The sequence below is a fragment of the Plecotus auritus genome (genome assembly GCF_963455305.1).
Source record: "Plecotus auritus genome assembly, chromosome: 7".
NCBI lineage: Eukaryota > Metazoa > Chordata > Mammalia > Chiroptera > Vespertilionidae > Plecotus > Plecotus auritus.
In genome coordinates, this window is record NC_137774.1 from 7,913,883 (window position 1) to 7,938,462 (window position 24,580).

General features: G+C 36.3%; 1 protein-coding gene across 1 annotated transcript in view; it reads left to right on the top strand.

Moving 5' to 3' along the window:
• The window catches only part of LOC308252455 (ABC-type organic anion transporter ABCA8-like), a 54,272-nt gene that overhangs the window by 16,261 nt on the left and 13,431 nt on the right, over nucleotides 1–24,580 (top strand). The window contains exons 10-25 of the mRNA XM_080677099.1: nucleotides 1,151–1,319; nucleotides 3,309–3,367; nucleotides 4,375–4,485; nucleotides 5,284–5,459; nucleotides 5,945–6,064; nucleotides 6,298–6,436; nucleotides 7,033–7,123; nucleotides 7,891–8,030; nucleotides 8,250–8,369; nucleotides 10,194–10,392; nucleotides 11,990–12,156; nucleotides 20,081–20,214; nucleotides 20,754–20,891; nucleotides 21,317–21,421; nucleotides 22,478–22,651; nucleotides 22,855–22,968. Of these exons, the coding sequence (XP_080533225.1) occupies nucleotides 1,151–1,319; nucleotides 3,309–3,367; nucleotides 4,375–4,485; nucleotides 5,284–5,459; nucleotides 5,945–6,064; nucleotides 6,298–6,436; nucleotides 7,033–7,123; nucleotides 7,891–8,030; nucleotides 8,250–8,369; nucleotides 10,194–10,392; nucleotides 11,990–12,156; nucleotides 20,081–20,214; nucleotides 20,754–20,891; nucleotides 21,317–21,421; nucleotides 22,478–22,651; nucleotides 22,855–22,968 (2,156 nt within the window). The remainder of the gene's footprint in view (nucleotides 1–1,150; nucleotides 1,320–3,308; nucleotides 3,368–4,374; nucleotides 4,486–5,283; nucleotides 5,460–5,944; nucleotides 6,065–6,297; nucleotides 6,437–7,032; nucleotides 7,124–7,890; nucleotides 8,031–8,249; nucleotides 8,370–10,193; nucleotides 10,393–11,989; nucleotides 12,157–20,080; nucleotides 20,215–20,753; nucleotides 20,892–21,316; nucleotides 21,422–22,477; nucleotides 22,652–22,854; nucleotides 22,969–24,580) is intronic.

Consider the following 24,580-nt stretch of genomic DNA (forward strand, 5'->3'; position numbering starts at 1 on the left):
AATCCAGGGGAAAAGATGGGTACTAACTAATAATATACCTATGACAGGTATGTAGGGAGTGTTCAGTATATATCTATTGCATGGATGAATGCCTGAACATGTGAAAAGTACAAAGAAGTTTGAAAACCCATCAATCTTACAGTGGAAGCCAGTTGCAGAATATAAGAGAAAAATAATTCTTCCATTTCATAATGTCCCTTACCATGTTGGAAAACAGAAGAGATAATGAAGTGCAAATATACTGTGGATTCATTTCCAGAAAGCGGTTCATGGATAATGCATTCTTAATGCAGATCATAAATTTGCTTCAGAGGAATGTTATAATTTGGAGTTGACATAAGGTGTAAATACAAATTAGCTTTTGAAATTCCACTCTGTGTTCAATTTTAATTAGTTCTCTTGCCCCATTCTCTCCCATTCTGTCACTTATTTTTGTTAAATCCTAATTAATCTTCTCTTGGAATATTTGTTGTTTTATATGCAACTAGAGGCCTGATGCACTAAGATTTGTGCAAGACTGGGCCTTCATTCCCTTGGCTGCTGGCACCACCTTTGCTCTGGCCAGAGCTGCTTTTTCGCTCCTGCCCAGCGCCGCCTTTCCACCTTCCCAGAGGCTCTGAGGAGCCGGGGTGGTGTGGAACAGCTCCCCCGGCCTTTCGGCACCAGTGTATGCAAATTAACCCACCATCTTTGTTGGTTTAAATTGCATACTCACTCCTGGTTGGCTGGTGGGTTTCACGAAGGTACAGTCAATTAGCATGTTACTTTTTTATTAGTGTAGAGATAGTCAGTCCTCAAGTTCTTCCTCCTTTGCCAGCATCGATAGAGTTCAGCATGCCAGACCTATCTTGCATTTGTCTTGCAATATATGATGTTCTTGGGGTTAAGAAGAGTATCAACATTTATTTAAGTTCCTCCAGAATTTTTTAAAGTCACAGCTTCAGTTCTTCTCAGAGGAACAATAATTATAATAGAGACATCTTAGTGATCTTTTTTCTCCTTAAGAAGCTACATATATCCAAACAGGTATTTTTTTGTGTTGACCATGTTTCAAGTTTATTGGCAGAAAGTTTGCATTGCTATGCTGCATTGGGGTGACTCTCTCCCTTAACGTGGTGATTGACCCAGAATTTGTCTCCTGGCCACATAGATGAATATGGACATCAATACTCACCCTTGTTTTTCCTGAAGTCCTCATTTTGGTCACGACAACATAATGCTGATCATGTGGCCCTTGAAAATGAAATATATTCTGATCCTTCATCTAATGACTCCTTTGAACCAATGTCTCCAGAATTCCATGGGAAAGAAGCCATCAGGTAACAAGGATGCAGATGGAGAACAGGCCAAAGAATGAGTAGCTAGTAATTCACACTTGAAATAAGCCAAATTCTCTCTCATGCCCTATAGATGGCTCCCATCAAACCTCATCCATGCTACATTCATCACTTCCCACTTCAAGCTGGAAGAAAAGTTCCTTTACCTTTTTTGTCTTATATTATTGACATATACATTAAATACAAACTGAGATTTCACCCACAAAGATAATTTGACAAAACCCTCATCTGGATTCTCAATCTTCTATCTGTTGTCTTCTCAAACCTTAGCCTTAACCTCACTCTTTTCTTTGCCTGGACTCATTTATTCACACATGACTCCCACCTCATTTATTATATTCCCTATTTTTCTCTCTCAATTTTTTAAACTTCTCTTTCTATTTATTGCCCTTTCAAAGAAGATGAAAGAGTAGGGAAGAGGAAGGAAGAAAAGACCTAGAGATAGTCACATAGGGAATTAAGGGAGAAGTGCCTTTTAGAATGTGCTTTGTTCAGTGCTAGTAACTTTTTTTTTTTCGAATAAAAAATTAAGAAGAAATTTCTCAACAACACTGACTACTCAAATTTTGTTCATTCATCCTTGTCCAACATATATGTCAATCTTCTATGAACTGTCTCAGATTACTCCAGACTACTGAGTTTCTAGAACCATTTCATTTTTTTATTTTAATCTGTTCCATACTTATATTTGTCCTGTGACCTAAATTAGGTTTAACCTCCAGCAGATAAACTGGGAGCAAAGCATTGACTTTAGTTGATGTGTTTATATGTTTATTTTAATTTTTCTATCTCTTTAGCAGCTCACTCAACAATAAGAACTATGTAGAATGATAGCAAAATGGGATTAAAACAGAAAGAAAATCTAAACAGTTCAATATGAATGGAACCTGGATTGTTTGATGAATAGATAACAAAATAAGATGTAAATGTAAATTTGATTCAGTTTATGGATATGTACCTGATAAAATAAAATAGGTAAAATGCCTAGCATTCCAGATCTATAATAGCACCCAGCATGCTAATTTCATTTCTTTCTCTTACCATAATCATCATCATAAACCAATATCATCTGATGTTTACTGAATACTTACCAAGAACCAACCACTATGCATGCAAGATGAAATATTTTACTCATCCTTCAACACAGCCCTAACTCACTCCAAGTTTTTAGGTTACAAAAGCCAAAATTTACCCAGAATATGTACATGGGCTAAGGTAACAGAGCTACTAAATGTTCTAGCTGGCGTGAGCAAATTTAGGTAGGACTGTAAAACCCATTGCTCTCACTGTTTTGATCTTTGCCTCTCTCCCTTACTCCACCTTGACCTTGACTCAAGATAACCAAAGATATCTCCAGCCTGAGTCAGTAGTTCACAATGAACCATTCAGGAATGGATGCCTGTGTTACCTCTTGGTCTAGCTTCTTTGGCTTAGCAGTTTAGAGATGAACCTGGTTTTCAATAGTAATGTCAGGTTTCACCTCAGTTGTTGGAATAATATTACCTGGTGATGTGTTCCAAGCATAGGGAAATTTTAAAACTTGGCAGGTGGCCCAGCCAGTGTGGCTCTGTGGTTGAACACTGATCTATGAACCAGGAGGTCACGGTTCTATTCCCAATCAGGGTCATGTCCGAGTTGTGGGCTCAATCTCTAGTGTGGGGGGTACAAGAGGCAGATAATCAATGATTCTCTCTCACCATTGATGTTTCTATCTCTCACTCCCTCTCCCTTCTTCTCTGAAATCAATAAAATATATTTTTTAAAAACTTCGCAGGTGAAGCTAATGTGTAGCCAAGGCAGGGAAAAAATACTCTAGCTGATTCTCACACACAAACATGATTGCCAGAGAGTAAATTCCCAGCTTTTCTATGCACTGAAGGGGGCAGATTCATAAATCATGTCAACCAAACCTAGAATTACCAAATGAAGAAAATTGTCATAACTTTTAACATCTTTTTCTTTCTTTTTTAGAATCAGAAATGTTACAAAAGAATATAAAGGAAATCCTGATAAAGTAGAAGCTTTGAAAGGTACCATTTAGTTATTATATTGATACTAGAGGCTGGGTGCACAAAATTTGGTCACTAGGGTGTCCCTCAGCCTGTCCTGTGCCCTCAGTCACACATCCTTAGCACTGCTGCGGAGGTGTAAGAGGCTCCCACCACCGCCCTGCACTGGCCAGCCTTGAGCCTGGCTTGTGGCTGAGTGGCACTTCCCCTGTGGGAGTGCATTGATCACCAGGGGGCAGCTCCTGCATTGAGCGTCTGCCCCCTGGTGGTCAGTGCGCATCAAAGTAACCAGTCATTCTGCCCTTCAGTCTATTTGCATATTAGCCTTTTATTATATAGGATTAATTTTCTGATTTTCATTCTTGTTTTTGCTCTTGGTGAATAATCACTGGTGGTATTTCAGATTTGAAATGAGTTATTTAGCCATATGATAAGAAATCCTTTCTAATAATTACTTCTATATAAAAGAAAAAATTGATTGTGTTTTCAAATTACATATGTCTTTGAAAGGTATACTGAGTCTTACTGAGGAAGCCTAAAGCTATTCTGGGTTGTTTTCTATGAACTCCAATTTTCCTTCTGTAATTCTAAAGCTATTGTGGATATTGCTATTTTTATATTCTGCAAAAATGTCACATACACCAAAGGATTTTTATCCACATAAAAATTTACTGAACTATTAATCTATCATTTATTGACTAAATTAATATTTAGTCAATAAATATTAACATTCACTTGCCATATACCAGGCAATATCAATGAACTTAAGAGTATAAGATGTTTTTTGGTTTTAAAACAAGTAATTTCCAATTTTTGAAACAAGATGCACATATAAATTTATAAAAGCATATTTTTTATTTTGAGTTTAACAACCTAACATATTCATATATAGAGAACATGGCCATGCAAGGAAATTAAAAAATAAATTTTAGCTCGACAAGAAATTTGTAGTTTTTTTTCCTACCTCCCTACCTCTTTTTCTTCCTTCCTTTCTCCCACCCTTCTTTCCTTTTCTTTTTTCATCCTAGATCTGGCATTGGACATATATGAAGGCCAAATCACTGCAATACTTGGTCACAGTGGAGCTGGAAAATCAACACTATTAAACATTCTTAGTGGGTTATCTGTTCCCACCAAAGGTAAGAGGGTTCTTTTTCCCCCAAAGTCAGGCGGACAAATAAATCAGCTGTTAATAGTAAGTTCTTGTGATCATTAATCACAAACAACGATTACCAGGGAAAAACGGAAGTTAATTTATAGTATTCTATAGAGGTACGCAATACTTAATTTGTATATATGAAATTTGATTATTTCATGATCATTATTTTCATGGTCCGTTGACATTCCAACTTGTATCTGTTAGCTTTTGCTGCACAACAAGCATTCCCAAAGCTAATAGCTTAAAATAAAAATGTTTGCTTATTTCTTATGATTCTGTGGGTTGGCTTGTGGTTTTTCTATCTTGATTAAAATAGCTGGGGTGGACGCTTTAGCATAGCCTTACTCACACATGTGGGGCTCTAGTTAGGACCACAGCACCTCTCTTTCTACATCCCCCAGGAAGCTAGTCAGGGATTCTTCATCCAGTGATGCCCATGACTCCAGAAGCAAAGAGAGGGCAACCCCAGGGTGGAGGCACTTCGCAATCCCTGCTTATATCACACTTGCTAAAATTTCATTTATCATAGAACCACACCTAACTATGAGGGGAGAATAAATAGACTACATATTAATGTAAAAAATCTGCAGAAGGGACCTTTCTCCCACCCCATACACCACACAACTAAAATGGAAGTTCACAATGCCTGAGTTGTATAAACCTTGAAGATAAAACCATATTATCTAGAATGTAATAAATAACTCTAGAGTGGCTTTTCATTTAGAAAGATATCTTAATTTAAGTATGATCTAATGTTAACTTTTAATCTTTGTTACAGGTTCAGTCACCGTGTATAGGAATAAACTTTCAGAAATGGCTGACCTAGAAAATATCATCAAGCTCATTGGAGTTTGCCCACAGTCCAACGTGCAATTTGACTACCTCACCGTGAGAGAAAATCTCAGACTCTTTGCTAAGATAAAAGGGATTCTACCACAGGAAGTGGAACAAGAGGTACAAAAATATATCAGAACTAATGTAGTGGTCAAAATGAGATCATTAAGTCTATTTGCTCTGAGTTCTTATGCTTTCATTAAATTATCTTTGAGCAAAGTCATTGTATGAAAGTTGGACCAAAAAATCTAATTTAGGTATTTATCACAGCTAAATGTTTATCTAACATTTATGTATAATTTATATGCCAAGCATTATCCTTCACTTTAAATATACTAATTCATTTATTTACCATAACAACTCTATATATAAGATAGGTGCTATTATTATTCCCATTTTACATTCCTGGAACCTGAGGTTTAAGAGAGCAAGTAATTTGACCAAGACTATGCAGCTAGTTAATGTGGAGTGGTATTCAAATCGAGTCAATCTGGCTCAGAATGCATGCTTTTAACCATTACACTTTACTGCCTTGTATTTATCAATGTAAAAATAAAAAAAGAAAGGAATCTTGTATCATGACACAAATGTTGTCATTTGGTTAGATACAAAGAGTTGTGCTGGAATTGCAAATGGACAGTATTGAAGACGTCCTTGCTCAAAACTTAAGTGGTGGACAGAAAAGAAAACTCACTTTTGGAATTGCCATTTTAGGAGATCCTCAGGTAAATAAGATGAGATTTAGAGATGGATTAAAATTAAAACTTTTGGTAGTAGTTCTAACCTTTTATTTGCAAGGGACATCTGTGATAAAGTATTTATGATGGGACATTATATATAAGAACAAAATCCTAATCACAGTGCCCTTTGAAATATAAATAATATGGTTTCAATGTGTTTTCTGGAAGAACTACATACTTTATAGGAAAGATCCTTTTATATACCCCCTCCACTGTAGATTTTCCTATTGGATGAACCAACTGCTGGGTTGGATCCCTTTTCAAAGCATCAAGTGTGGAACGTGCTGAAGGAGCGGAAAATGGACCGTGTGATCGTGTTCAGTACCCAGTTCATGGATGAGGCTGACATCCTGGCTGGTACGTGCTGGTTTGCTTCAAGTATCATGATGAAGACTTTATGAGATTTGAGAAATATGGATTATATGCTCAGCAGCTGTATTTTGTATCCTGGTCATCCAGCTATATCCAGCCATTGGAACAGCTGGTAATGATATGAACTGGCCCAAGAGTTTCACTCGCAACCACTTCTGTGTATCTCCTAGGATTTTGTATCCTTTGATTACATGGAGGTATGATCTGCCAGGAAACTCACTTATTTTGAAGGAAGACTCTATATTCAAAGGCATTGGTCCTTTTACTCAAAATTTAAGGAAATCAACTTGAAATATTCAAACAATTTTGATGTTTGTCCCATTAAAATGTATAATGTGATGATTCTCCATATTCAAAATTTATCCGATAACCTCTCTGATGGGCTGGAAGGGAAAACAACAGTCTAAAGTATATAAATAAGATTAAAATGTGTCTATTTCAATGAATCTTGATGAAGCCCTGTATTTGAAAATATAGAAGCTCCTGAATTAGAGTTGGATCACACAGACAATGACCTATCTTTTTTGGGAAATAATGCTCAACTTTCTAACAAACTTTCTTCTTTGCTTCTTCCCTTTCAGACAGGAAAGTGTTTGTGTCCAAAGGGAAGCTGAAGTGTGCAGGCTCAAGTCTGTTTCTAAAGAAGAAATGGGGGATTGGGTATCACTTAAGGTATGGCCACTTGAGGAGGCTGCAGATCGAGAAATGGGCTAAAGCAAGGCATGATGCTCGAAGCAACACATTACAGCACACAAGGAAACGTTTGACTATTATATAAAGCTATTGATGTATACATATATACACACATACACAAATAAAAATAAGGAGATGTATAGCCAGATATAGATGGATTAGAGATAAAGATACTGATAGAGATATATGGAGTATATAGTATATGAGTTATTGATTGGCAGATTTTAGAGATTGAGAATATAAGATAACAAAGAAGTTTAGATAAATGTGATAGAAACTATATCCACCACACATTATTTGGTAAGAAATGTATGTATTAAAGGAACTTTCTCAACTGACATTGTATTTCACAACCTCATCACCTCTCACCCAGGGTTTTAACACAGTCTCTTAAGCAGACTCCTTGTTTCTCCTCTTTCCCCTAAATCCTTTTTTTCTCTCTTGTTCTTTCTCTCCTGTCCATCCTCTTCATTTTATTTTTATTACTATTTTTAGATAGTAACATGTTCTGTTATTTGTTGATTGAATCAGAGGTAAAATGCCTAACATTATTGTATTTAAATCTTTTACTTTAGGAGGTAGGGACTGCATATAATCTGATTTTTTTTACCTCTTATTTCATGTTTGGATGACCGATTTCTTGCATTCGATTTTGTTTGATTTTTCTTTGTCTCATAGAGATAAGTAATTTTCTTCATGCAATTGGAGATGACGTCAAATAACACAGATCTATTTTTTATCACCAGTTTGCAGTTGAATGAAATGTGTGTTCAAGAAAAAATAACATCCATTGTTACAAAGCACATCCCTGATGCCAAATTATCAGCAAAAAGTGAAGGAAAACTTGTCTATACATTGCCCTTGGAAAGAACAAATAAATTTCCAGGTAATGTACAAGAATATCATGAAATGAAATACATAAATGTTATTCATAAAAATAATATCAATGATAATTACTCTAACTAACATTTATTAAGAGCATACACTGTGTTCAGGTATTTAAAACATGAGGAAAGAATAACTAGACTTTTATCTCCAGTGGGAAATATTACATTCTAATTGGTGCACTATGCTTGTCTTGATTTGCTATTGTGTATGTATTTAGAACTTTATGAGAATCTTGATCTCTGTCCTGACCTGGGAATTGAGAATTATGGTGTTTCCATGACAACCTTGAATGAGGTGTTCCTGAAACTAGAAGGAAAATCAACTATTGATGAACCAGGTAAATAAAATGCATGAAAATGATAATGTAAGTGTATTCATAACACCTGGCCCAGTATATTCTTTAAGAAACACCATTCCAGGCCCTGGCTGAGTAGCTCAGTTGCTTAGATCATCATCTCGATACACCAAGATTGCCAGATGGATCCCTAGTCAGGGCATATACAAAAATCAACCAATGAATGCATAAATAAGTGGAACAACACTTCTCCCTCTCTCTCTCTCTCTCTCTCTCTCTCTCTCTCTCTCTCTCTCTCTCTCTCTCTCTCTCTCTCCCTCTCTCTCTCTGTGTGTATGTGTGTGTGTCTTTCTTCTCTCTAAAAATTAATAAATAAAAAAGAAGACACCATTCCAATAATATGATTTAATAACATGATTATAACATATGGGGTTCCATGATTAAGGCCATTTTTGGAGAAGAATATATTAAGCTGAAGTGCATCCCTGTGACTTTTGTTACCTCCACTGCCAGTATAGCATTGATATTAAATTTATCTTCTACCCAAGGCTCATAGCCCTCATTGTATCCTATTTTCCAAGAGCAATTTAAGACGGAACACTTATCTTATTGTAAATCTCTCCCCAAACGCTTTGAATGTGTCATCACGCTGCCTATTGGTCTCCATGGTTTCTGATGAGAAGTCAGCTCTAGATCTCATTGAGAATTTCTTTGTATGATGAGCTGCTTTTATTTTAATGTAATTTGTGACTTTAAAATTTTTTTCAACCTGTTCATGCTTTTAATTTAAAATGCATTTCTTACAAACAGCATATAGTTGAATTTTGCTTATTGAGACATTTTACGTGTCTTACAGTGGCATGTTTAGTCCATTATTTTTTAATTTAATTTCTTTATTGATTAAGGTGTTACATATGTGTCCTTATTCCCCCATTACCCCTCCTATTCCCCTCATTCATGCCCTCACCCCCTTGTTGTCTGTGTCCATTGGTTAGGCTTATATGCATGCATACAAGTCTTTTGGTTGATCTCTCCCCATTACCCCCACCCTCCCCTACCTTCCCTCTGAGATTTAATGGTCTGATCGATGTTTCTCTGTCTCTGGATCTATTTTTGTTCATCAGTTTATGTTCATTATATTCCATAAATGAGTGAGATCATGTGATATTTATCTTTCTCTGACTGGCTTACTATGCTGCGATAAAAAAGAATGAGTTCAGCCCTAACCGGTTTGGCTCAGTGAATAGAGCGTCGGACTGCGGACTGAAAGGTCCCAGGTTCGATTCCGGTCAAGGCCATGTACCTTGGTTGAGGGCACATCCCCCGTAGGAGGTGTGCAAGAGGCAAATGATGGATGTTTCTCTCTCATCAATGTTTCTAACTCCCTATCTCTCTTCCTTCCTCTCTGTAAAAAATCAATAACATATATTTTTTTAAAAAAGGAGTTCTTACCATTTGCAACAGCATGGATGGAATTGGAGAGCATTGTGCTAAGTGAAATAAGCCAGTTAGTCCATTATTTTTAAGGTGGTTGTTGCTATAGTTATGTTTAATTTACAGTTAAACCCCTAGTGTGTAGCATGTCAATTTGTAACTTGTTTCTCTAGGTGAGCACCTAAGATAATTGTGTCCTTTACCAAGTTTCCAAGTCACACCTAGGTACTATGATGATCTTGCATACTTATCTTAACCTCTTTAATATATTGTCTGTGTCCATCTAAGATTTTCCTTGTGGTCCTTTGGTTCAAGTGCCAACAGTGTGAGGGTATGTTATCTGTGTGTCCTTGGTATAACAAATGCCTATAGTAAGCTCAGTAAAGTCCATCCGAAGTGGGTTTTATGCATTATTTATTTTGTGTTTCGCAGGTATTGCCACATCTGGAGACGTACAAGCAGAAGAAGCTGGAGACACAGAAAGACTTGTTGAGATGGAACAAGTTCTCTCTTCACTTAGTGAGATGAAAGAAACAGTAGGTGGCATGGCTCTGTGGAGACAGCAAATTTGTGCAATTGCAAGGGTCCGCTTATTAAAGCTAAAGCATGACAGAAAATCTCTTTTATCACTGTGAGTATCAGAGTGCCATAGCTTTTGTTCAGTCGATGCATTAAAAAATATTAAGGCCTAAAGACTACAGAAAACAAACAAAAATAAAAATAAATGTCTGCATCTGCAAAACTGGATAAAGTATAATCCCCAATCTAGTTCATGGGCCTAGTTTTTATCTACTAGCAGACTAGCAGGTGGAATTTATAAGGTCTCAGAGCCAATTTTAGGGGGAAGTTCAATTAATGTAAGTTTTCCTGTAATATTTGCTCTTATTTATTTATTTATTTATTTTCATTTGGTGTGTGTTTTTGTTAATCCTTACCTGAGGATATTTTTCTATATATTTTAGAGAGAGTGGAAGGGAGGAACACAGACAGAGAGAGAAATATCAATGTGACAGAGACACATCAATTTGTTGCCTCCCAGACTCACCCCAACCAGGGATCAAGCTTACAAGAGAGGTACATGACCTTGACCAGAATGGAATCCTGGGCCCTTCAGTCTGCAGACTGACGCTCTATCAACTGAGCCAAACCAGCTAGGGCTATTTGCTCTCCTTTACATTTTCTATGGCAGGTGACAGAAACATTGGGATGTAGATATTATTTCCCAGTGTCCGTATGCCAAAGTCTCATTTTAGTTGTTATCTAGTCATCTACTGACTCAGCCCTAGAAGTGCTGACTCTCCCATTATATCCTACTGGCTCTAACCTAGAGGTTCTAACTTCCCTCCAGCCCTCTGAAGTGATGGTAGCTCACTCTCCATACATACTGCATGCATAATGGACACCATCCCTGCTCCTAAGAATCATGTCACCTCTCAGTAGCACCCTGGTGTCCAAGGGATTTTGGCTATCAATCAGCGCCTTGTCTATGAATACGTTGATTAAGCGTCAAAGAAATAGGAGGTGGTGTGGCACATAACAGAATCTCAACAAGTACTTGCTAAATAAATAATGAGAATTCACTGAGAATATTTGACTAGGAGATGAGCATGATTTAACAAAATCTTTAAGCTTAATCTGGCAACAGCATATAACATGTCTCCAGAGATGCCAGTCCTTTAGCAAGAATTCCAACAAGATGTATCGTAAAATTAGAAATTAGGAATGGAGAAATGGTTCAAAATAAGATATCATGAAAATATAATAAAAATTTTCAACTTACTTGAAATGAAGAACACAGGAAAATAGAGTAAAAATAATTGAAAATTTGTGCCTGGAGATTCAAGAAACCATGCAGTCATCACAGAACTAAGTGAAGAGGATTGGCCATGAAGAAAATTGAGTATAAAGTGTTGGTGAATGAACCCCTCACTGGAATTCCAGGAAGAGGCAGAATCTGGACACAGAGTTAAAGGACACATGTCCCATGATAGTGTACAGGGTGGCTCATGGCCAGAGAGGAACAAGAGACATGAACAGAAGGATAAATCTACAATTTATCATCACTAACTTAGAGAGAGGAAAAGGACAAGGTACTCAGTACCTGAGTCAGAGGGCTATATGTTTAGTTTTCATAATTTCTTGATCTCATTCAGTTAGAATCCGCCCAGACCATTTTAAAAGGTTAGGACATGACTGTGCATTCACACTGGAAATTTTCTTCTGTGTAGGCTATTGATTCTAGGAATTGGAATTTTTCCTTTTCTGTGGGAGTACATCATCTTGAAAACATATGATGGCACTTACACATGGGAAATCTCTCCCCATTTATACTTCCTTGCTCCTGGACAACCACTGCATGATCCTCTCACTCAGTTATTAATCATCAATAATACAGGTAATAATGTGGTGAATACTTTGTCTCCAATACATTCACTGTTCAGAGCATTATTTAGACAACGTAAACATGAGATTAAAAATGAGCTTTTTACTTCTTCAGCAGGTGTTCAAAACAATTTATGAGGCTTGGGGATGATGAATATACAAGCCCAAATAGAGCAGGAATTAAGAAAGCATTTGTAAAGGAAAAATAAATTATCTGATGACATTTTGCAAAATAAAAAAGTTTATACCCCAAAACACATTTTAATAGCTTGAGATATAATTCAAATGCCATATTTATTCATTTAAAATGTGCAGTTTAATGGTTGTTAGTGTATTCACAGAATCGTATAATCTTTAATATAATTCATTTTAGAATATTGTCATCTCAAAAAGAAATCCCAAATCATTAGTAATCATTTCCATTCACTTTGCCCCCAGCTCTGATCTATCACAAATTTATTTTCTTTTTCTATTAATTTGCTACACTAGACATTTAATATGAGTAGGTTCATACACTATATATATGATGTTTTGTGACTGATTTTTTTCACTTAGCATGATGTTTTCGAGGTTCATCTATGTTGTAACATATGTCAATATTTTTTAAATTGTTGAATAATGTTCTATTGAATGGATATACCACATTTTATTATTCGTCAAAGGGCTGATATTTTGGTTGTTTTTTCAATAATTGGCAATTATGAATAATGCTGCTATAAACATCCATGCACTAGCTTTTAAGTGAATGTTGTTTTATTCATTTCTTTGGGATATAAACCTAAGAGTAGAGTTGTTGTGTTACATAGTGACTATGGTTAATCTTTTGAGGAATTGTAAAAGTATTTTTTATTTTTATTTTTTTTATTAAGTTATTATATGTGTACATATCGTACCATTGCCCCTCCCCACCCCACTCCCATATAATCCCTCACCCCCTAATGTTTTGCATCCATTGGTTATTCTTATATGCATGCATATAAGTCCTTCGGTTGATCTCTTATTTTTCCCCCCGCAACCTTCCCGCTGTAATTTGACACTCTGTTTGATGCTTTACTGCCTCTGTATCTATCTTTTTGTTCATCAATTTATAATGTTTTTTATTATCCATAAATGAGTGAGATCATGTGGTATTTTTCTTTCATTGACTGGCTTATTTCACTTAGCATAGTGTTCTCCAATTCCACCCAGGTTGCTACAAATGGTAAGAATTCCTTCTTTTTTATGGCAGCATAGTATTCCATTGTGTAGATGTACCATAGTTTTCTGATCCAGTCATCTGCTGACGGGCACCTAGGCTGTTTCCAAATCTTAGCTATTGTAAATTTTGCTGCTGTGAACATAGGGGTGCATATATCCTTTCTGATTGGTGTTTCTAGTTTCTTAGGATATATTCCTGGGAGTGGGATCACTGGGTCAAAGGGCAGTTCCATTATCAGTTTTTTGAGGAAACTCCAGACTGTTCTCCACAGTAGCTGAACCAGTCTGCATTCCCACCAGCAGTGCACAAGGGTTCCTTTTTCTCCGCATCCTCGCTAACACTTGTCGTTTGTTGATTTGTTGATGATAGCCATTCTGACAGGTGTGAGATGGTATCGCATTGTCGTTTTGATTTGCATCTCTCAAATAATTATTGACTTTGAGCATGTTTTCATGCGTCTCTTGGCCTTCCTTCTGTCTTCTTTCGAAAAGATTCTATTTAGGTCCGTTGCCCATTTTTTTATTGGATCATTTATCTTCCTTTTATTAAGTTGTATAAGCTGCCTATAGATGTTGGAGATTAAACCTTTATCAGTAATAACATTGCAAATATGTTCTCCCATACAGTGGGGTTTCTTGTTGTTTTGTTGATGGTTTCTTTTGCTGTGCAAAAGCTTTTTATTTTGATGTAATCCCATTTGTTTATTTTCTCTTTGGCTTCCATTGCCCCAGGGGCAGTATCAGTGAAGAAGTTCTTTTGGCATATGTCTGAGATTTTGCTGCCTGTGGATTCCTCTAGTATTTTTATGGTTTCTCGTCTTATATTTAAGTCCTGTATCCATTTTGAGTTTATTTTTGTGTATGGTGTAAGTTGGTGATCTAGTTTCATTTTTTTGTATGTATCTGTCCAATTTTCCCAACACCATTTTTTGAAGAGACTGTCTTGACTTCATTGTATGTTCATGCCTCCTTTGTCAAATATTAATTGTGCATAGTGGTTTGGGTTGATATCTGGATTCTCTATTCTATTCCACTGATCTATATGTCTGTTCTTGTGCCAGTACCAGGCTGTTTTGAGGACAATGGCTTTGTAATACAGCTTGAAATCTGGTATTGAGATCCCTCCTATTTTATTCTTCTTTCTCAGGATTGTTGTGGCTATTCGGGGTCTTTTTTTTATTATAGATGAATTTTTGGAGAGTTTTTTCTAGGTCTTTGAAATATGCCATTGGTATTTTAATGGGGAGTGCACTGAATCTATAGGTTGCTTTGGGTAGTATGGACATTTTAATGATGTTGATTCTACCAATCCATGAACATGGTATGTTCTTCCATCTGTTTATGTCTTTCTCTATCTCTTTTTTCAGTGTCCTGTACTTTTCCACGTATAGGTCTTTTTCCTCCTTGGTTAAGTTTATTCCTAGGTATCCTAATTTTTTAGGTGCGATGGTAAATGGGATTGCTTTTTTAGATTCTCTTTCTGTAAGTCCACTATTGGTGTATAGAAATGCCATAGATTTCCTGGCATTAATTTTGTATCCTGCTACATTGCTGAATTCATTTATTAAGTCTGTTAGTTTTTTGATGGAGTCTTTCGGGTTTTTTATGTACAATATCATGTCATCTGCAAATAAGGACAGCTTTACTTATTCTTTTCCAATTTGGATGCCTTTTATTTCTTCTTCTTGTCTAATTGCAATGGCTAATACTTCCAGTACTATGTCAAACAGGAGTGGTGAGAGTGGGCATCCCTGTCTTGTTCCTGTTCTTAGGGGAAATGGTTTTAGTTTTTTCCCATTGAGTATGATGTTAGCTATGGATTTATCATATATAGCTTTTATTATGTTGAGGTATGATCCTTCTATTCCCACCTTGTTGAGAGTATTTTCAAGAAAGCTTGTTGAATTTTGTCAGATGCTTTTTCTGCATCAATTGATAAGACTGTGATTTTTATCTCGCAATTTGTTTATGTGATGTATCACGTTTATTGATTTGTGAATATTGTACCATCCTTGCATTCCTGGGATAAATCCTACTTGGTCATGGTGTATGATCTTCCTGATATAGTGCTGGATCCGATTTGCTAGAATTTTGTTGTGGATTTTGGCATCTATGTTCATGAAGGATATTGGCCTGTAATTCTCTTTCATTGTGTTGTCTTTATCTGGTTTTGGTATTAGGGTGATGCTGGCTTCATAGAAGGAGCTTGGAAGTGTTCCTTCCTCTTGAACTTTTTGGAATAGTCTGAGGAGGATAAGTTTTAGTTCTTCCTTGAATGTTTGGAAAAACTCTCCTGTGAAGACGTCTGGCCCCAAGCTTTTGTTTGTCGGAAGCTTTTTGATGACTGCTTCAATTTCTTCCATACTTACTGGCATATTGAGCTGTTTAGATTCTTCCTGACTGAGTTTTGGAAGGCTATATTTTCCTAGGAATATGTCCATTTCCTCCAGGTTGTCCAGTTTGTTGGAGTAGAATTGTTTGTAGTATTTTTTAACAATCCTTTGTATTTCGGTGGGATCTGTTGTTATTTCACCTCTTTCATTTCTGATTTTGTTTATTTGGGTCCTCTCTCTTTGCTTCTTGGTGAGCCTGGCTAGAGGTTCACCAATCTTGTTTATCCTTTCAAAGAACCAGCTCTTGGTTTTGTTGATATTTTGTATTGTTTCTTTGGTCTCTCTGTTGTTTATCTCTGCCCTGATCTTTATTATTTCCTTCCTTCTGCTTACACTGGGCTTTTTTTGTTGCTCTTTTTCTAACTCTTTGAGTTGTAGGGTTAGGTAATTTATTACCATTGTTTCTTGTTTTTTGCAGTATGCTTGTAGAGCTATGAACTTCCCTCTCAAGACTGCTTTCGCTGTGTCCCATAGATTTTGGATTGTTGTGTTTTCATTGTCATTTGTTGCCATGATGTTTTTTATTTCTTCCTTGATCTCTCTGGTAACCTAGTCATTGTTTAATAGCAAGTTGTTTAGTCTCCATGTGTTTGATTTCTTTGAATTGTTTTTATTGTAGTTGATTTTCAGTTTTATGCCACTGTGGTCTGAGAAGATGCTTGATATGATTTCCATCTTCTTCAATTTGAAGATACTTTGCCTATGTCCCAACATATGGTCTATCTTTGAAAATGACCCATGTGCACTTGAGAAGAATGTATATTCTGTGGCTTTGGGGTGAAGTGTTCTGAAGATGTCAATTAATTCCATCTGGTCTAGTGAGTCATTTAGGATTGATGTTTTTTTGCTGATTTTTTGTTTAGAGGATTTGTCCAATGGTGATAGTGGGTATTAAAGTCTCCTACTATGATTATATTGCTGTCAATCTTTCCCTTGATATCCTCAAGGAGATTTTTTATGTATTTGGGTGCTCCTGTATTGGGTGCATATATGTTTACCAGAGTTATTTCTTCTTGTTGGATGGCTCCCTTTAGTTTTATGAAGTGGCCTTCCTTATCTCTTGTTATGTCCTTCACTTTGAGATCTAATTTGTCAGATTTTAGTATTGCTATCCCAGCTTTTTTTTTCAGTTCCATTTGCCTGGAAAACCTTTTTCCATCCCTTCACCCTCAGTCTGTGTGCGTCTTTTTTTCTGAGGTGGGTTTCTTGTAGACAGCAGATATATGGGTCGTGTTTTCTTATCCAATCCGTTACCCTATGTCTTTTGATTGGGGCATTTAATCCATTTACATTTAAAGTTATTATTGATAGGTACTTATTTTTCGCCATTCCTATTCTTTACCCCTGTGTTACTTCTTCGCTTCCTGATTCTTTCTTTCTTTCTTTTTTTTTTTTTTACAGCAGACCCTTTAGCATTTCTTGCATTGCTGGTTTGGTGGTAATAAATTCCCTTAGTCCTTTTTTGTCTGTGAAGCTCCTGATTTCACCTTCAATTTTGATTGATAGCCTTGCTGGGTACAGTATTCTTAGATTCAGACCCTTCCTTTGCATGACTTTGTATATTTCATTCCATTCCCTTCTGGCCTGATGAGTTTCTGTTGAGAAATCAGTTACTAGTCTTATGGGGGTTCCTTTGTATGTAACTTTCTGTCTCTCTCTTGCCACTTTTAAGATTCTTACTTTGTCGCTGGTGTTTGCCAATTTAATTATAATGTGCCTTGGCGTCGGTCTTTTGGGGTTCATTTTGCTTGGGACTCTGTGAGCTTCTTGGATTTGTGTGGGTTTTTTCTTCCCTATATCAGGGAAGTTTTCTCTCATTATTTCTTCAAACAGGTTTTCTGTTCCTTGCTCAGTTTCCTTTCCTTCTGGAACCCCTATTATGCAGATGTTGTTTTGTTTCGTGTTGTCCCAAAGTTCCCTTAGGCTCTCCTCCTGCTTTTTAATTTTTTTTTCTAGAAGCTGCTCTACTTGGGTATTTTTTCCCATCTTGTCTTCTCACTCACTGATACAGTCCTCTGCTTCTTCTAGTCTACTCTTGATGCTTTCTATTGAGTTCTTTATAGCAGCGATGTCATTTTTCATTTCTTCTTGCTTCTTCTTAATTTCCTCTTGGTTCTTACTCATATTGTTGAATTTGTCTTCTATTCTTTTCCGCCCCCTTATTACCATTTCTCTGAATTCTTTCTCTGGAAGGTTGCTTGCCTCCATTTCGTTTACTTCCTTTTCTGGTGATGCCTGCTTTTCTTTCATATGCGGGCTGTTTCTTTGTCTCCCCATGGTCTCTCTTCTCCGGATGTCTGGTTATATAGTTCTCTCTCTCCTTATCCCCGGCGAAATCTGACCTTTCTGTGGTGGAGTGTAGAGCTCCTCTGAATCCGTATGTTTGCTCCAATTGGGGACCGGTGTTCTGGGGCTCGCAGCTGTTCGGTGGTTGCTGCAGTTGTGGATTTTCAGGCTTTCTATAAGCTCCACTTTCCCTTTCAAGATGGCGCAGTCTCTGCGTCTGAGCCCGTAGCTCCGGGAGGGGACCCAGCTGCAGTGGGGGCTGCCCAGTCAGGGGAACCCCATCTATCAGTCCCCCACCTTCTCCTGGAGTTTATCTGCCCCTTAACTTGCCAACAAACGCTCCTCGTGTGACCCTCAGCTGTTCTTTCTTTCTGCTCCAGGATAAGGTTCAGAACATGTCTGTCTATTCCGCCGCCATTTTTTTTTCTACTGTAAAAGTATTTTTTAAAATGACTGCATCAATTTACATTTGCAGAAGCATTTTGTGAGGATTCCAATTTCTACACACATACAAAAAAACAAATTATTAAAAAATAAAGTGCCTCCCAATTATAGTGCTGAAGTGCTAATGTTCCTAAGTAAAGAAGGCTGTGATGTACCTTACAAAGAAAATATGTGTGTTAGATTAGCTTTGTTCAGGCATGCATTATAGAGCTGTTGGCTGTGAGATCAAGGTTAATGAATCAACAATGAATATACAGAAACATACATAAAATAAAACAATGCACTGATTTGTTAAAGACCAGAGGCTTAGAGAGACCTAAACCTGTGTTTCCCCTATAAGCACTGATCCAGTATTCACTAATTCAGTGTTTATGATAACTTTCTAGTGACTTTATAGAAGTAAAGTACATAACTACTGAGAATATTAAGAATCAACTATAAATGTTTTGCAAATATTTTATTTCATCCTGTAGATTATCTTTTCACTTTGTTTTTGGTATCCTTTGAGGCACAATGTTTTAATTTTTATGAAGTCCAACTTATTTTTTCCCTTACCTGTGCTTTTGATGATATATTTAAGTAGGCTTTGCCTAATGCAAGATCACAAAAATTTACTCCTGTATTTTCTTCTAAGGCTTTTATACTTTCAGTTCTTACATTTGGGTCTGTGATGCATTTTGAGTTCATTTTTGTGTGTGGTGTGAGGAAGGGATGCAACTTCAATAGATATCCAGTTATCTTCCTGGGAGGGTCAGGCCACCAAACTTTCACATTCCCTTCAGCTTCATCTTGCAGAAGCTTGAGACAAACAGAAATGGGGGGCTGAGAGATCTGGAGTTCTCTTCTTACCCATAAGGTAGAAGTTCTAATTTATGGACAAGTGGTTCTCAGTCATCGTCATCACAGTCCCTCCCTGGAAGACCCTATAGACAGGGCTTGAGCAGGTAGAATCCCTGAATCCTTCTCTAACCCATTCAGAGGGGAGCTTTTGTTATGCTAATCAAGGGAGAGTTGTGAAGGTATAGGTCTTTGTCACAGTTTCTTAGTGCTCTTACACAGATTTAGTACATTCTTTTCAAATAAATTTCTTTTTTTTTTCTGTATGTCTTTCAGATAATAAAATTTCAACCTGTTGGAATTTTTTAGGAATTTTTACAAGTTATGGTTGTTTTTCTGGGGAGAAGGTCCATAGACATGCTCTTTATATAGCCATTCAACAAGTTGTCTTCCTGTATCAAGAAACATTTTGAAAATCAATTAATAATCTAGTGGTAATGAAGTGAGATTTAGCCTATTTGGTGGCTAATTAGTAGAGATTATCTATGTCATTCAAACCATATTGGTATAGCTACTCATTGAAATCTTCTTGGAAAAAAATCTATTCCATATGCACCATATAGCAATGATCATAAGCGAATAAATATATTAAAAAGTAAAATCCATAGAAGTGAGTAGATTTTTAAATTTACAGTAGCAGGCATATTATTATGTGGAACAAATCCTCACACTCCATATTACAGTAAATATTACATAAGGCCCTTAATTTTCATTTCACTGCACAGGTTGATGTTTATTTTCTTAGTTTTGAGATACCTAATACATTAAACTACAATTTAGGGGCAAGCATTGATGACTTTATACATTCCGTGGAGCGTCAGAACATAGCTTTGGAAGTGGATGCATCTGGAAATAGAAGTGGCCTTGATGATCCATCTTATAATGGAGCCATCATAGTGTCTGGTCAGGACAAGGTATGCTGGTCTCCATTCAAGAAATTATCCTAAAGGTGTGCAAAGCTAATAAACTATCAATACACTCCTTCAGTTTAGGAAAAAAAATGAAAAACAAATGCAGGGGTACTGCTTTCATTACTTAGTTAATTGTAGTCATTAGTAGATAAATACTTCATATATCAGTTACTATCTACCAATAGACTGTGTGCATTAGCAAAATAAATACTATACAATACCCACTGTCAAGAACATACTTAAGTCCAAAAAATTTGTATTTCCTCTCAAGGATTTTCTAATTCATATGTGCTGAAACTTCTGTTTTATTCTTAAGCAATAATAATATTTGGTTCTAGCCATAAGCCAGACACCTGGTATCCTGAAAGCCAGATACTGCCTATATACATGTTTCAGTTTATTTAACACAATGTTTGTTTTTGTTCAGATTATTTAACACTATTTTTAAAACATGATTTTTAATTAAAATATTGAATGTTTACTTCTTTAGGGAAAAAAATGAAGATCTCTGAGAATTTATAACCTTGCTTTTTCTATTTTAGAATTACAGTTTTTCATTAGCGTGCAATACCAAGAGACTGAATTGCTTCCCAGTTCTAATGGATATTGTTAGTAATGGGCTGCTTAGAATGGTTAAACCATCAGCACGTATCCAAACTGGGAGAAGTACGTCTTCGCTGGTAAGTATGTACTCTATGACTCTCCTCCATCAGGCATCTTTCGGATGGCTGGGATTTTATTCTTATTGATTAAATATCTGCAGGGTAAATTAACATTTGGACTCATGCAAGTTCTATGGCTTTGGGAAATCAATGTAATTTTTTAGAGCTTTGATTTTTTTTATGTAAATAGAACTAACAAATTATATTTTCAAAGAGAACATGAAGAAATGAAAGTGAAATCGTGCAGTCCTGTGACTAGCACTTTTCTTATCCAAACACGTGGGTTATCAAGCCAAAAATCAAGCTTCAAGCCTGGATGGATAGTAAAGAGTTTGGTAACAAAAGGGATGTAAGGCAGGGTTAAAAATAGGCTGTTCAATATTTTTAAAAATGAATTTCACATTTGTTCATGCAACTCTTTATATTCTTTGCCTTTTCAAAAGGACCTCGATCGTCCAGTTGTATTCATGATACCTTCCATGTTCTGGCTGTTTTTGTCATCCAGCTGTGCTCCTTACATTGCCATGAGCAGCATCAATGATTATAAGGTAACGAGGAGTAACTGAAACATCGCTTACTTTGTATGATTGTATGTTGAAGGTAATATAATTACAGGATTTTTCAAGAGGTGATTTATACACGTTTACTTGAGCAACCAATTCAGACAAAAATCCTAAGTTGTAAAAATAAAAGGAATTTTTATAAGTGGAAATATCAATGTATAGATAGATTCTACAGAATGATTCTAAAATTTATATGAATATGCAAGTAACTGAAAATAAAATAACTTGGAAAAAGAAAAACAAAATTGGAAGATTTATGCTTCTGACTTCAAGGCTTACTACAGTTATAATAAATAAGAATGTGTTGTATTAAGTAAGAATAATCATGTAAATATATGAAATGGAATAAACATTTCAGATATAAACCCACACATATGTCATCCATTGATTTTCAATAAAACTGCCAGGGAATTCAAATGGGGTAAGGTTACTCTTTTCAGAAAATTGTATGGAAAGAACTTGATAATGTTATGAAAAACATGTTCTCAACACTCAGTTCTCACCATACACAAAATTATTTTGAAATGAATCATAGGTCTTCTGGTAGGCAAATATTTTTAGTTGGGACACAGGAAGCATAGACCATCCACAAAAAAATGATATCTGACCTTCATCAAAGTTCAAACCTTTTGTTCTTTGTAAAACATGAATAAGCAAATAAAAAGCTGTAGGCTGAGAGAGAAATATTCACAATGCACATATATAACAAAAGATTTGTGCCAACAATATAAATAGTTCTTACACCCCAGTAATTGAAGATAACCTTATTTCAAATATGGGCAAAATATGAAAACAGATACCTACCAAAGAAGATATGTAGATGGAAAATGCTTCCATAAAAAGATGGCTAATATCATGTATAACCCAGAAAATAACCGCAATGAGATTCCTTTACACAGCAAATAAAATGAATACATGTTAAAATGACTGACAATACAGAGTTTGTGAGGGTGTGGAGAAACTGGAGTTCTCACGCATAATCCACATTTTCTGAAACCTCTCATTGAAGTAGCGTCTGTGTTTTTGCTGTCTCCTGCTCAGAACAAAGTGTGGTTCCAGCTTCGGATTTCCGGGCTCTTCCCTTCTGCTTACTGGCTTGGGCAGGCGTTGGTGGACGTCCCACTCTACTGGCTGATGTTCCTTCTAATGTATTTCCTGGAGATCATTTTAGACTTAGGAGGATTTACATTTAATAATGTATATCAGGTTATGCATGTAAGTTACAATATTTATGGAACAAATATCATTGTACGACGTAGTTAGAAACTTTGAAGATGCAAACTGTTTTCATTGATATTCACATGGTCATAAATTATTAATAACTATTAGACCTGGTGCTGTGCTAACGTATTGAATCCTAAATGTCTTCCTAGATTGCATTTGTCTTTAACTGAAACGTAATATCCTGTTTATTTCAGATCTCATGTGCTATTGGTTCCACCATATCCCTTATTTTCCTTACATATGTAATTTCGTTCATTTTTCGCAAGGGGAGGAAAAATAGTGGCATTTGGTCTTTGGGCTTCTTTGTTGTAAGTATGTTTCTTTTGAACATGTATTTTAAACGTGTAATGTATGATTCTGATATAGTACTTTAAATTTGCCCTTGGTAAAATACATTAATATAAGAGTCTAACATATTTAATGTTTCCCTGCCTTAGATATGGATCCTCTTCAAAATATGCCTCTTTTCCTCTCCCTATTTCTCCCTGTCTTTCTTTAAAAGTGGCCACATTTTTTCTCACCATAAAATATTTAACAGAAGGAAACCTGGAAACCATCTGCATTTTCTTTTTACTGAAAAAGAAATAACCCCAGAGATCTCCATGACGCTATGCAAATACTGTAACCAGCTTAGTTAAAAGTAGAAGCAACTTCTCCAACTCTCTACTATGAATTAATTCTATAAAGCAACACTTAATTTATCTAAATTAGGAGGAAAAATATATGTAACCTATAAGCATTGTTTCTAATTTCCTGTCATCGACAGTTTTAAGACTGAAAGAGTGCTCAAAGGGTAAACAGCCAATTCCTAAAACAGTGATAAGGCAAAGGTTACCAAGATACCATCCATCTTTAAAAGTCTAACACAACCACCCTATCTGGTTTGGCTCAGTGAACAGAGTGTCGGCCTGCACACTGAAGGGTCCTGGGTCAGATTCTGGTCAAGACACATGCCCAGGTTGAGGGCTTCATCCTCAGAAGGGGGCATGCAGGAGGCAGCCAATCAATGATTCTCTTTCATCATTGATGTTTCTATCTCTCTCTCCCTGTACCTTTCTCTCTGAAATCTATAAAAATATATCTAAAAAATAAATAAATAAAATCTAACACAACTGAGTAATAAAGAGGTCTATGAAAACCAGAAAAGGGAGAGAGTCATTCATAAAAATGAGAACAGATTTCCTTCAGGAAGTGAAACCTGAGGAAGAGTAAGATTTCACATTTGGAGAAGAATGATGATGCAAATCGAAAAGAGTGGAGGAACAGAGACCCAAAGGGGAGAGTGTCCAGACTAGGAAAAAGTCCTAACTACTGGTAATAATCTGACATGAATGTGGGGAGAAACAGGCTGCAGCTGAGCCTGGTCCTAGTCATGGTGAACACAATGGTAGGAACCATGACTGGCCTTAAATGATGGGCTCAAGAATTTATTCTACAGCCCTAGCCAGGTAGCTCTGTTGGTTAGAGCATCATCCAATATGCCCAGGTTGCGGGTTTGATACCCAGTCAGGGACCATACAAGAATCAACCAATGAATGGGTGGAACAACAAATTGATGTTTCTCTCTCTCGCTCACTCTCATGAGACACCATGGAAGCTAATAATTCAGAAGAGAAATATGATCACAGACACACTTTTAGGAAGAATATTCTGGAAGCCATAGAAGTGACGGTTTGTAACAGAGAGAAATTAGAAGTATGGAAACTTTTAGGAAGGCATTACAATAGTTGAGAAGAAAAAGTCTGAGAGGGTCACACATACTTATAACTTTCTCTTCTCCCTGAATGGTGTATTTTAGTACTTCTACTAAGCCACTCCAGGTTTTTGAATGCTTATATTCCTCCATTGGTATAGTTAACAAGTATCCTTTTATTATTGCTTTATTCCTATCAGATATCTTTTTAAAAATATATATTTTTA